The sequence below is a fragment of the Momordica charantia genome, assembly GCF_013281855.1.
Source record: "Momordica charantia cultivar OHB3-1 chromosome 2 unlocalized genomic scaffold, Mcharantia_2.0 BLBB01000002.1, whole genome shotgun sequence".
Taxonomy (NCBI): domain Eukaryota; kingdom Viridiplantae; phylum Streptophyta; class Magnoliopsida; order Cucurbitales; family Cucurbitaceae; genus Momordica; species Momordica charantia.
In genome coordinates, this window is record NW_028275160.1 from 18610810 (window position 1) to 18625131 (window position 14322).

General features: G+C 37.1%; 1 protein-coding gene and 1 long non-coding RNA gene across 2 annotated transcripts; one reads left to right on the forward strand and one right to left on the reverse strand.

The window, feature by feature from the left end:
* The first annotated feature begins 2341 nt into the window (after positions 1 to 2341).
* Positions 2342 to 2893, forward strand: LOC148212964 (uncharacterized). Its single transcript, XM_088120447.1, has one exon. The coding sequence runs from the start codon at positions 2342 to 2344 to the stop codon at positions 2891 to 2893; it is 552 nt and encodes a 183-aa protein (XP_087976573.1).
* Positions 2894 to 3027: 134 nt separating this feature from the next.
* LOC148212965 (uncharacterized) lies at positions 3028 to 5308 on the reverse strand. Its single transcript, XR_015789485.1, has 4 exons — positions 5037 to 5308; positions 4748 to 4933; positions 4623 to 4657; positions 3028 to 3411 (listed from the first exon to the last, which is right to left on the reverse strand). It is a non-coding gene; the product is annotated as an uncharacterized LOC148212965 (long non-coding RNA).
* Positions 5309 to 14322: the final 9014 nt, after the last annotated feature.

Sequence of the window (14322 nt, forward strand, 5' to 3'; positions counted from 1 at the left end):
AAGATATCCTGATGGTGTTAGGATTTTCCCTCTATAAATATAACATAAGCTAAGCCTTAAAAGAACCCTAAAAAAAAAAACCTCTAAACTCTCTTACTCTCTCAATCCCTTGCAATTGGATCCCAAAATCCTGATTCAGATTGAGAGACTTAGTGAGGAAGATCAAGTGGTGTTGTCTTATTGGGTTTACATGAATGAGATTCTTCAAAATTAAAATCTAACATTATTCCCTGTTTTATATTTGTAAATATTTGTTTTAAATTTCAAGAGAAATTGAAGAACTCATTCTACTACTTCCGATCCGGGATTCATATCCCTTCAATTGGTATCAGATCACGATTTTTCGTTCTAAATTTTTTGATGAAATTTACACAGATTTTAGTGGATTTTTCACTGCATCATGAGCGTGGGTTTGCAAATTAGGCGTTTTTTAGTTTTGGTGTTTAGAATTGCAATTTTGCTCTATTTTGATCATGTAAGGACCGGTTTTTTGGCCGTTCGTTTATGTATCGAGTTTGTAAGTTAGAGTCGATCGAAAGGTGTTCAGGGTGATGGATTAGACGTTTTTTCGAGAAAATAGCAAAAAAGACGACGAAGTTATGCGACGGCAATGGCATGGCACTACGATTATGTGCTGTAATGCCATGGTGTCGTGTGTACTGGAGTATGGTGCAGCAACACCGCGGTGATTTCCCTAGTGATTCTGAGGCGTCAGTTCATGTGTTCGAGCTGTTTCAGGTTTGGTCTAATTTTGTTTTTTAATTATTATGCGTTAAGAATGTATGTTTAATAAAATGTATGATACATAAAGTATGCCATTTAGATTAAAAATCCACCGTAGGTTAAAGCATGATCATGCATTGTATTAATATAAGTGTTTTATTATATGAAGCATGATGTATTTTTTTCTTCTAATTGATATAATTGTTATGTTAATTAATGGAAAAATGAGTTGGATTGAGCATGACATTTCTATAGTAAATATAATTGTTATAATTATGAATGTCATTTGATGAATGACTATAAGTTTAATTATATGTGTAATTGTTTTATGTATGTTAACAGCATAGTATTGCATGTTTGTGGTTAGTTAATTTGTTTAAGAAGGGTTTTAAAATTAATTAATTAAACTTTACATTTTTTTCCCTAATAAAATTAGAGTTTTTTTCTTAAAAATAAAAAAATTTAATTATAAAATATTACCTATAAGGGAACCACGTTTTAGCAAAATTCTGTCTAGGTTGAGGTATTTAAGCTGACGGCTTTGGGAACACCTCTACCTCGGAATCAACCTAGGGTTTGAATTAGTCAAATTTTTATAAAGCATGCAATAATGTTTTAGTTTATTAAATATTTTCATAAACTAAAAACAATAGTGTAAAACTATCCAATATAAACAAGTTGTATTGGGCAAATTATTTTCTTTAAGAAAAAATGTTGTAGCCGTTTTTTTTTTCTTTAAATAATAAACCCTAAGTTATGAAATACTTAGTGAGTGGATTACTGTATGTATATAACATACCAATATGTTTCATATACGAGGTATGTATAATATATACTTTTTTCAGTCACGCTTTCCGTGAAGTTCATACCGTGAGATTCATGATTGGCCTCGTGGTGCCTTAGGAGCATCCTCCCTTCGGAAGGTGTTTGCATAGGTCAATATCAAGGTGAATGGAGAAAGTATTTAAAGTAAGCGGGAGAAGGTCGTGTGACAACACTTCCTACGGTCTCCTTCATTAGTTTGCAAAGCAAGGGTTTCATGCTCGGCCTCGTGGTGCCCTGTGAGCATCCTCCCTTTGGAAGGTGTTTTCATGCGTCAATGCTATGGTAAACTTCATGAATGGATAGGGTTCTAAAGTTTTTGCGATGGTATTGTCCTACCCTTTGGTGGGCGTGTCGGGGTAGAGTTTTTTGGTCTAGAATTAAAGGAGTACACTTACAATAAATTATTAAGTTAGTTAATGATTTATGGACAAAATGAAATTGTAGCTAATCATTATATCGGGTAAGAGTTATCATAGTATATTGCTTGGTTGAGATAGTCTCAATTCAGTGAAGGAATAACTGACTACCCTTCAGTGGCGGTTGTTCTAAATCACTGAAGTATCATTGCAAATTATTTAATTTTTAGGGTTGATTATTTATTAATTTGCTAAACTTTATTGGTTTAAAGAGTTTTTGTAAAGTTCTAATGTAAACATTTTATTTGTTTTCAACAATTTTGTCTACATTTTTCATTTCACTTATCGCCGATGATAAACTGACTGGGGATAACTTTCCCGTGTGGAAAACAAACCTTAAAGCCATACTCGTAGTAGGTGATCTCCACTTTGTCTTAATGGAGGCCTGTCTGGAGGCCCCTGGATATGACACCATTAAAGTTGTTCATGACGCATATGAAAGGTGGACAAAGGCCAACTCAAAGACCCGAGTCAACATCTTGGTCAGCATATCTAAAGTTTTGGCTATGAAGCATGAGACCATGATCACTGCACACGAGATCATGAATTCTTTGCGTGACATGTTTGGAAAACCTTCCTCGCAAGTCATGCATGAAGCTCTCAAATTCATCTTCAACTCACGAATGAATAATGGAACATCTGTTCGGGAACATAATCTTGATATGATGGTCCACTTTAGCGTGGCGGAGATGAATGACGTTGTCATCAATGAGTCTAGCGAAGTTAGTTTTATTAGGAAGTCTCTCCCGAAGAGCTTTCTACAGTTTCGCAGCAACGCTCTAATGAATAAACTGGAATACAACCTGACCACGTTCCTCAACGAGCTCCAGACTTACGAGTCCCTCATGAAAAACAAGGGACCTAAAGAGGAGACAAATGTTGTCACCTCCAACAAAACTTCCACAAAGGTTATACCTCTGGGACTGTAACGTCCCAAGACGTTATATACCATCCTAGGTAATGCTAAATAATCCACCTATCTAGTCTTAACTCTAAACACGAGATAACCAACTCCCCCGGTAATAATTTAAATAAAATAAAGCTTCGACTCCCATAATTCCACCAAGAATATCAATTTTATAAACTGTCGAAACTTCGCTCTCCGTGGGCAATAAAAAAAAAAAAAAGACATCTCATAACCGCCTCAGTGGCTAAAATGCTTAAATAAATAAAACAATCGTACACCTAAACTCCAACGACAACAATGACGCGTTTAACAATAACATCAGTAAAAATAAAATAAAATAAAATAAAAGTAGTTCCAAAGAAAACAAAATCGCTCCTCGGGTCCACACCTAGCAATAAAATAAATCCCAACGCTACTCGTACCAAACTCCAACGCTACTCGTACCAAACGACCCTTCCCTCCATCCTCACTAACTCGACTAGTGATCCCTCCTCGGTCAAGCCCCCTCCACGTCATCACCACGGTCGACCCTGTTCACACCTGAAAACAAATAAGGATAAAAAGGGGGGTGAGTACATAAGGTACATCGTAAGTAGCCCTTCCTAACTAACACAAAAATCATGCTCACAATCACGGCATATAAAATAATACGATATCAAGACAATTAAATAGGCAGCGAGAGAGAAAAAAAAACAATAACTTGACATTTACGTACAACAACCATGCGTCGGAACTACCAAGACTACAACCATATGATTCACTAGTCCCTTGTCCCACAGTACTAAACCTCCCTCTACACCCCCCTGTGATACTCCCTGTTTAACTTCTCGAGGCATGACGGCTCTTGACATTTATTCCGAAGATACCGCCCCCCCTTCTTTTACAGTACTTGATGTTCGACCTTGCCATTTATTCCCAAGGCCTATCACCACTACTTCGCAAGCACCACTCTACTTTAGTCCTTCAAGCCTAACTCCTCGAGTCGCATTGGCCCTTGACATTTATCTCCAAGGCCTCAATACTCCTCTACAGAAACTTGATGTTCGGCCTTGCCATTTATTCCCAAGGCCTGAACTGTGCACCGGTCCTTACCGTTTATCCCCAAGGTACCGATGACTTCCTAGCGTATTGGTCCTTGACATTTATCCCCAAGACCCAAATACTCATTTACAGAAATTTGACGTTCGGCCTTGTCATTTATTCCCAAGGCAACTACTCAAGGCTTTGAACCTCGAAGCGATTGATATGCATTTTCAGATCAGACCACCCATAGTTTAACGGACTGCCAACCCGTCCTTTCACCCTTCACCCTTCACCACACCCACTAGCCCTCCCAAGACCACCTACAAGTATATTTTCCACATTCCAATTCACTGCACAATTCACAAGCATGCTTTTCTTTGTAATGAACAAGTCACCACCCAACAGCTCACAACTAAAACAATATAAACTAATTATCAGTTTAACATCGCGAGCATTTCATTTACAACCTGTTTGCAAAACGTCACGAGCCAGTTACTTTTAACCACAACAATTCAGAATCTACTAGTCACCTCCAACAATAAGAATAGAAAGCATGTTTCCTCATAAGTGTTCAATAATAGGAAGACGACAACAAAATCACTAGAAGTTCACAAATCAAAACTAACAATCCCTACATGCATAATTAAATTATTTTAACTAGAAATCAGCATCAAAACCATTCCGTTAATGCTAAATAACGCACGCACTCGCCCCCTGGTGCTACTTACACAACCACGTCCTTGAGTTTGCGTCGAACTCATACCTAAGCACAAAAAGGGAAAAAAAACAGTAATATAAATATACTGTCCAGCCTTCGAAAACAACTCTAAGAGGGTTCAAAGGGTCTCATTACCGCAACACGACTTCGTGTAGGTATGGGTAAATTAGATCTAGCTTACAAAGGGGTGGGTAGCGTAAATCGGGCTTCGAACGGATGAAGATAATCACCGGACACCTCCCAAAACACTGCTGTCCACGTTTTTATAGCAGTGAAAAATGCCCAAAACGACCTTCAACGGCTTCGATTTGATGTCCGTTACTACAAAACAATTTCGCTTAGGTGTGGGTATTCCAAATCGATTTCGTTTGGGTTTCGGTAATCCAAATCTAACTTCGAACAAGGGTGGGTCAAAGAAAATTACCGGGCTTCCCGGATCTAAGCTATTCGAGTCGTTGGAGTTTGTCGGATCGAGAGAAAACACCGCGAACAGCCACCACGCGCCGCCGTCGCACCTGCTGCTGCCCGAGACCACGAGCCGTCGCCTGCTGCTGCCCGACGCTGCCTGCTGCTGCCGTGCTATTGTCCCGACGCCGCACCTGCTACTTCGATGCCGCCGCTGTTCGTTGCGTCGCCCGAACGGAGCTGCTCGCCGGAGAAGAAGAATCCGAGTGGGGGGGTGGTCGGCGGCTTCAACAAGAGAGGGAAAGGGAGGAAGAAGAAGAGAAAAAAATAACAAGGCTAGGGTTATTTGTTTTAAGCTTTTAACTCCTTTGGGCTTGGGTTCTTTTCCTTTTGTTTAAGGCCCACTTACCCAACCCCTCCTTATTAAAACAAGCCAATAATATAATTTTGTAATTGGCCCAATGGCCCAAAACAAGTGTCACATAACGGAATCCGTACTAAACCATAATTTGATAAATAACTACACGCGACTAACTCACCACTAATTCTGTAGCAATACACAATAACCGAGATGCCACACTTAAATTAAATAAAGATAACTGATGAATCAAACAGAATAAAATGAAATAAATAAATAAATAAAAAATCTATTTTGTTATAAAAACTTCCTGGAACTCGAGGCAAGCTAGCCTGAGTAACGCGGGGCGTTACAGGGACTAAGCCTCGATTTTCTTCTTCGAGTTCGAAGAACTTCAAGAAGAAGAAGGGTGGACAGGGGAATAAACTGTCCCCGTTCTTCGGGTTTAAATTGATTTTATGTTTTATTTAATTATTTAACTTTTTGTAAAAAGGCCATGGGCCTTAGCCTATAAATAGGCGTGCCCCTCCTTTGTTTTTTATCATCTTGGAATTATTATTCAATAGAAAATTTAGAGTGTTCTCACCCTTTGCCGTGTGCAACCCCCCCTCCCCCCCCCCCCCCCCCCCCCCCGAAAATATCATTTCCTTTGTGTTGTTGAACTTAGGAATCCATATATCTACCCTCGGAGCATGCTTGGTTGGTTGGTCACCAAACTCGTGGAGTGTTTCCGGCTTTGAGTAGAGTGAGTATTCTGTCTGCTCAAGGTAATCGACTGCAAAGGTAATCCATCTAACTCTTAGCCTTTCGGGTTGAAACCATCTATACGATTGGATTCAAGTGGCTTGTGGCTTGAGTAGTCCAATACGCTTGGGTTGTCACGTATCACATCCTGACCGTTACATGGGATTAACAAAATCCCAAGTCGTCAGAACTGATGATGGCGTTGAGGACCTGTTGTCTTATAAACAATCAATGAAACATGTTGACAAAGATTAATGAATGAAAGCTATGGATCAGGAAATGGAGTCCATGTACTTCAACCTCGTCTGGGAGCTTGTAGATCATCCTGATGGGGTAAAAGTTGTAGGTTGTAAATGGATCTATAAGCGGAAAAGAGATGTAACTGGAAAGGTTCAAACCCTTATGGTTAGACTCGTGGGAAATGGTTTTACCCAGCAGGATGGAGTTGATTATGAAGAAACTTTCTCCCCTATTGCCATGTTGAAGTCTATTGTTAGGGTTGACTTTCTACTACAAAAACATGAGTCGGTAGGTCGGTTTGACCACGTTTTTTTTACCATTTTTCCATTATTATTTGCCAAAAAAGACCACACATTCTTAAAGTATAACATGCATAGAACATTTATGCATAAAAGTAAAACTATGGGACTTTAGGAAAAATATGAGAAAAATGTGATCAAAGTTGGAAGAAAATAACAGTTTTTTGTCTTTACAGAATTGCGCCTGGCACAATTTTGGAAGTCAACATGGGCAAAACGCACGTTTTGATTAATGAAGGGCAAGAAGGACATTTCTCACATATTTAAACCAACTCAAAACCGTGAGTCCAAGTCCAAGAGGGTTTGTTAGGTGAATCTCAACCCATTTCCACCTAAAATGGTGGGGAGTTCAACCAACCCAAGGTGCTATATAAGGAAGCCATCCCTCCAGCAGAAATTCATCCCTTCCATGCTCGTTTTCAGCTTCATTTACATTATCCCTTCATTGTAGAACTCGTTCTTAGTTTTAGTTTCAAGTTTTAGTCGTTAATTTCTCCTATTTTCGTACTTTATTGCTTTTAATTCAAGTTCTATCATTTGTTCTTCATTTATTTTGTTATTATTAAGTTCTTTAGCAAGTTTACACTCCCCTCACACTCGAGAGAGAAGAGGGTCAAGCTATAACTCATTGTACGACTCGTTTATTCGTTTTAATTCAATGAAAATACTTCCTTTATGTTTTCGTGCATTTTCTTTCCTTTAAAAATGTTCTAAATTAGTTATCGACCTCTTTGTGGAATGTCCTAGTCAAAATGATTTGATTTTCAACACACTAAGGATTTGTCCAGAATTTCGCCTGGAACTTTTTTGGGTGGGTTTCTAAAAACTTCTCTTTACGTCTCTTGTCCATTTGGCCAGTGGGAACTTGATTTATACACTAAAGCTCAACCCTGAGAAGGGTGAGTTAGGTAAAATACTATGAAACCAATATGAGATGTGACTTAGACATAAGCACATAAAATATGGTCCTAGACATAGGCCCTCTGACCCATAATGCATGTGAGTTGATAATTATTCTCTAGGATTGTAATCACACATAGACATATGATTGTAGGTTACCCTAGTAAGATATACGATGCAGAATTCCAAGAAAGGGCTACTTCCTTTCAAAACAATCCTTAAGTATCTTCGGAGAATGAGGGACTACATGCTTATGTACTGCGCTAAGGATTTGATCATCACGTGGACATTGACTCTGATTCAAACTGTCAAGGATTATCATAAATCTACGTCAGGATCAGTGTTCACTCTTAATATAGGAGGTGTAGTGTGGCAGATTGTTACGCAAGGGTGTATTACGGACTCTACTATGAATGTAGCTGCTAAAGAAGTTGTTTGACTTCAGAAGTTCCCGATAGACTTGGAAGTCATTCTAAACATGTTCCTGCCCATTACACTATATTGCGATAGTACAGTGGCCAACTAAAAGGAACCTCTAAGTCACAAAAGAGGAAAACACATAGAAAGGAAATATCACCTGATAAGGGAGATTGTGCAACGAGGAGATGTAATTGTCATGAAGAATGCTTCAGAGAACAATATTGTTGATCTGTTTACAAAGGCTCTCACGGCTAATGTGTCCGAGGGTCACCTAGATAATCTAGTTATATGAGACATGTATCATTTTGTCTAGGGTGAGTTGGCGATGTCATTGGGTATATTGTATGCCTTAGTTTATTGTAATCCTTATGTATATCTCACTCGCTTTAGGACAAGTGGGAGATTGTTGGGTTTAGTGCCCTAAGCTTGTGAGTTTGTAATTTGTAAAATTTTATTTAGTATTAATAAAAGTTATTTTATTATTTATTTGCATTACTCGTATTTCTTTAAACTAAGATCCAAGGTTATTTAATGTAACTGGAATATATGTTGATATATAGTATATATTTAATATACAATGTATATATTTAATATACAATATATATTTAATATATAGTTTATACATTTGATATACAATATATATATACAATATATATTAGATATACAACTCGATAATGTTGCAATAATAACATAAATGGTCTATAGTACATGGATAAGGTTGATACCTTTGATAGGACGTTAATTCCATATCGAAAACGAGGATCGCATCAATTTAAGGTTGGGTTTAGTGCCCTGAGCTCGTCAGTTTGTAATTTGTAAATGTTTTATATATTACTAATAAAAGTTAATTTATTATTTATTTGCGTTGCTCGTATTCCATTAAACTAAGATTCGATGTTATTTAATGTAACTGGAACAATATATTTTGATATATAGTATATATTTAATATACAATGTATATATTTGATATATAGTATATATTTAATTGATAGTGTATATATTTGATATACAATATACATACAGTATATATTTGCTAAACAAATGGTTAATGTTACAGTAATAACATAAATGGTCTATAGTACATGGATAAGGTTGGGGTACGTTTGATAAGACGTTAATCCCGCAACGAAAACAAGGATCTCGTGAATTTAAAGAGGAAAAATTCATAACACAGCAAATAGAAAACAGAGAAATAAAACTTACTTTTGAAGACGTTCTTCAAAGTTTTTGCAGTGAATCCGTTCATACCATTACAAATCTTCCTGGCTATCCTTTAGGAACAAAAAATTGCTTGTGGCAACATTAATTTGGAAGCAAAAAACTGTATTGGGATTGAGAGAGCATGAAGAGATGGAAGAAATGCAGGGGAAGAAGAAGTCGTCCCATTACAGAACCATTATGTATTATTAACCCAGGATGACGTGGGGAGTTACCCCACGTCACAACCAACTTCTCACTCCCCTGTAATTTTGCATGGGAGTTTTAATTAGATTAATTATAATATTAATAATACTAATATTAACAATAATTAATAAATATTATATAATTAATTAATTAATATAATTAAATAATTATTAATCTAATTAATAATTAATTTATTATATATAATATATATTAAATAATTAACACATAATTATTTATTTGCAAAATAGAATGATATTCTAAAGCATTTCTTGTATAACCTATAGTTGTAATGTACATATTATGCACATTATTTTTAACATTTACAAAGCTGGTCATATGAACAGTGTTGTCAAGATAAGGTACCCACCCTTATCCATATACTTTAGACTCTTTAGGTTATTCCTGAGACATTATCAACATGTATATCGAGGGTATATCAAATATATACCCAGTATATATACTATCCTGGTTACATGATAATAACCTTGGATATTTAATTTATTGGATTTGGACAATAATGCAATGTTGTAAATTCAACAATAATTTGATTAATTAAGATAACATAACTTTATTAAAGATGACTTTGTTTTTACATAATTACAAACTACGAGTTTAGGGCAACACACCCAACAACCTTATCGGCTTGCTAACACTATGGATACATCTTACTTTGTAATAGCAAACAATTACTTTATCCAGGTCGTTCATGTAGAGACATGTTAGTGAGGGAATCCTATACAATGAGTTTCTATAAGACCAACAGTGAAATAATAAATCATTGGCTCGAACACTGTCAGTCAATAGATTTTTATCTCATAGGATAACTAGGTAACTTGATCTTAATCCTGAGCGAGTTATGAACTTCTGCCTATAAGGGATAGTCTTTTGATTTGCATAGGTGAGATTGGCTCAGGTTGCCGACTCAATAGCCTAGCCGTTTTCGGGACGAGACTGAGTGGGGAGCTAATGGCATAACTATACAATATGAAATTCAATCCTTCCCGACTTTAGGGAAGTAAATGAGTGTTCCGTTACATGCTGACTCCGGAACTTGAACAAGGGGCCCCACCCTGTAACTGGTCCGACAGGGACTTCCATTTATTGGTCGGACCATAACCAGGTTGTTCATTAGAGGAGTAGTGGTATTTAAGGAGAAAGATATAACTCAGGGGTAAAACAATAATTTGACCTAGTTAGAGCTACGAGCGCTCGTGAAGAATTGACTTCCTTTAATGGTCGTACATCCCTTAACAAGAAAATATTATGCAGTATGAAGAGTGCAGCTGCGGGCTTTAATGTAGTGACCCACAATTAACGAATGTTGAATAACTCGGTAGATGAGTTCCACTGATTAATCTTGCATCATTATAGCTTTTGATATGTAGATCCATTAGGTCCTCTTGCTAGCTCACAAGGGGTAAAACGAGGATCAAGAATTATGAAATAGTTTGAAATGTCAAATTATATAAGGGAATGTATATAATGTATGTTGATACATTATATAAATATATGTTAATTTTGGATATATATTCAAAATTAATAGTATGTATTTTGAGAGTGAGGGCTAGTGTTATGGATAGAAAAAATCTATATTTTCTACATTTTCGAAAGAAAATATCCTGATGGTACTGAGATTTTCCCTAGATTTTGGAGGAGATATTTTATATCCGAAATGATAAGATATCCTGATAGTCTTAATATTTTCCCTCTATAAATTAGTAAACTAAACCCTAAAAGAACGCAAAAAAAAAAATCTCTCAACTCTCTTACTCTCTCAATCCCTTGCAGTTGGATCCCACAATCCGAATTCTCGATCGAGAGACTTAGCGAGGAAGATCAAGTGGTGTTGTCTCGTTGGGTTTCCATGAATAACAGACTTCAAAAGTCAAATCCAACATTCTTCCCACTTTTATATTTTTTTGTGTTTTAAATTTTCAAAATAAATTCAAGAGCGCATTCTACTGCTTCCGCTCCGAAATTCACATCCCTCCAGTTATGCCTTCCTTTCCTTAGAGTGTTGAGGAAAAGAGAGAAGTTTGAGTGGATTGCAGAGTGTCAAGAGGTCGTCGACCAGCTTAAGACGTACCTAGCGATCTCAAAGAAATCAGTTAGCTCGGCTCTCATTAAGGATGATGAAGGACGTCATAATCTTCTCTATTATACTAGTAAGTCGTTGACCGGTACTGTGATTGGGTACCCTTGTATTGAAAAGCTCGCCCTGACCTTAGTAACCTCAACTCGGAGGTTACAACCATATTTCCAAGCCACCATATCACGGTTCTGATGAATTTTACCTTGATGCAGGTCTTTCATAAGCCTGAGACTTCCTTCAAAGTTCAAGCCACAGCTGACTTCATCACCGAGCTGACCTCATATAGGCAGGCGGCCGATGCTCAAGATCAGTGGACATTGTATGTTGACATTTCGTCTAATGACAAATGTTGTGGAGTCGGAATACTTATCATCGGCCCTAGCGAGCTACGTTTCGAGTACATGCTGATGTTCAGTTTTCGAGCCTCTAACAACAAAGCTGAGTTTGAGGCCCTTATAGCGAATCTTAGACTTGTGCGATTGATGAGAGTGAACCACCTTTTAAAAATTAGCTCAACGTCAATTCGATCAACGAAGAATTTCATGCGAGAGATAGTTGAATGAAACGCTACCTAAACAAAGCTCGAGAACTACTCAGTTACTTTAAGGAGTATGTAATCCACTAGGTGCCTCGTTGGAGAATTAACATGCTGACGCACTTGCTTATCTTGCCTCGACTTATGATATGATCTGTCGCGATCAGTTCCGGTGAAGGCACTAAGTGAGCCTTCCACTGATCAACCGACGTGATGGGCGTACAACGTAGTTCGCCTACATGGATGGATCTAATTAATGAATACATCGCAAGAAACATGCCAACTGACCTAGTCGAGTCACGTAAGCACGACCTTAGAGCCACACATTATCTAATGTAGGACGGCAGACTCTATAAATGTGGATTCTCCCTCACACTTCTCAAATGATTCGACCCGGACGAGGCGAACTATGTAATGATAGAGGTTCATGAAAGCATTTGCGAAAATCATTCAGGCGCTCAGTCCATGATAGTGAAAATAGTCTGATAGGGGTATTACTGACCTGTTGTGTTTTATGTCGTAAATTCGTCGACAGTGAATGTAAACAATTTTTGTATTTATTTAATAAAGTCATTATTGAGGTTTATTTTAGCATTACATTCTAAAAATCTAATATTCAAGGTAATTTATTTTAACTCGAACAGTATATAATTGATATACATCGTATATAATTGATATACATGGTATATAGTGAATATACGATCAGATTATGTTCTAGTAATAACCTAAATGATCTATTGTATGTGGATAAGGCTGGGTGCCTCATTCTGGTAACACTATGGATACGGCCAATTTGTAAGAGTTACAAATAACTTGATCCAAGTCGTTTATGCGGAGACATTTAGTGGGGCTATCCTATACAATGAGTTTGTATAAGATCAGACCACAGAATTATTAATCTTTAATTGCAACACCGTTGACTAGTTAGGTTAATATTTCATAGGATGACCTTGTGACTCACTCTTAATTCTGAGTGTGTTACATACTCTTGCCTGCGAGGGATTGCCTCTTGATTTGCATCAGTGAGAGTGGCCCGATGTTAGCCGATTCAATAAGCCTACGACTTTTGGGATAAGACCGAGCGGGGAGATTGGAACATAACCATAAAAAGTGGAATTCACTCATTCCTAAGTTTAGAGTATGTAGATGAGTGTTTCCTTAAATGCTGACTATATGACTTGAACAAGGGGTCCCACATTCTCACTAACCCAGAGGGACTTCTGTTTAATGGTTAGACCATAATCAGGTTGATCATTAGGGGATCAGTTGTATTTAAGGTGAGAAGAGGTAATTGAGGGGTAAAACGATAATTTGATCCAGTTGAAGTTATGAACACTCTCGTGAAGGATTGACTTACAGTTAATGGTCAATATCCACGGACACAAAATATTCTAGAGTGAGTAAAATGCGGCTATGGGTCTTTAGTGGAGTGACCCATAGTAAACAAATGTTGATTATTTTTAGGGAAAATACATTTTTGGTCCTTGCGGTTTAGGGTAGGTGTCAATTTGATCCCTGAAATTTCAAAATGAACACTTTTGGTCTCTAAAGTTTGAAATCTAATTCTAAATGGTCTTTAACCATTATTTGACTGTTAGTTGACTTAACGAAAAAATGACGTGGTAATTAATAAGTGACTGGAGTTTTTTAATTTGCTTTTCAATTTGGTCTCTAACTAGCCACCTGTTAGTTGCCAGGTAATATTTTTCGTTAGGTCAACTAACGAGGGACCATTTAGAACAAATTTTCAAATTTTAGGGACAAAAAATGTACACTTGTTTTTATTAATAAGTTTAATCAATAAATCTCGTATTGTTGGAGCTTCCAATATGTAGGTCCATTAGGTCTCCTTGTTAGATTGTAAATGATAGTTAAGAACATTCAGTCTTGAAAAGAATTTGTATTGTTCAAATTTTTTAAAGAGAATTGATGTTAATTATTTATTTTAGCTAACTTACATGCATAAACATACATTTCAACCTAAATACCCCTCCAATAAGCATGACAATGTATACTTTTTAGCCTTTAATCAAGCTCATCAGTAACCAACTTCGTATGGAGAAATATCATTTGTCGGTTGGACATTCTCCCTACCCTGATTACAGACAACGAGAAACAGTTCGACAACACATGCTTCAAAAAATTTTGTGATGACCTAAGAATCAAGCACCTTAGCTCATCTCTTGCTCATCAGCAGGCTAGTGGGCATGTCGAGATCCTAAACAAAATCTTCAAGCAAGGACTGACGATGAAGCTCGAGTACTTTAAAAGGCGCTGGGCAGAATACTTGCCAAAGGCCTTTTGGTTGTACTG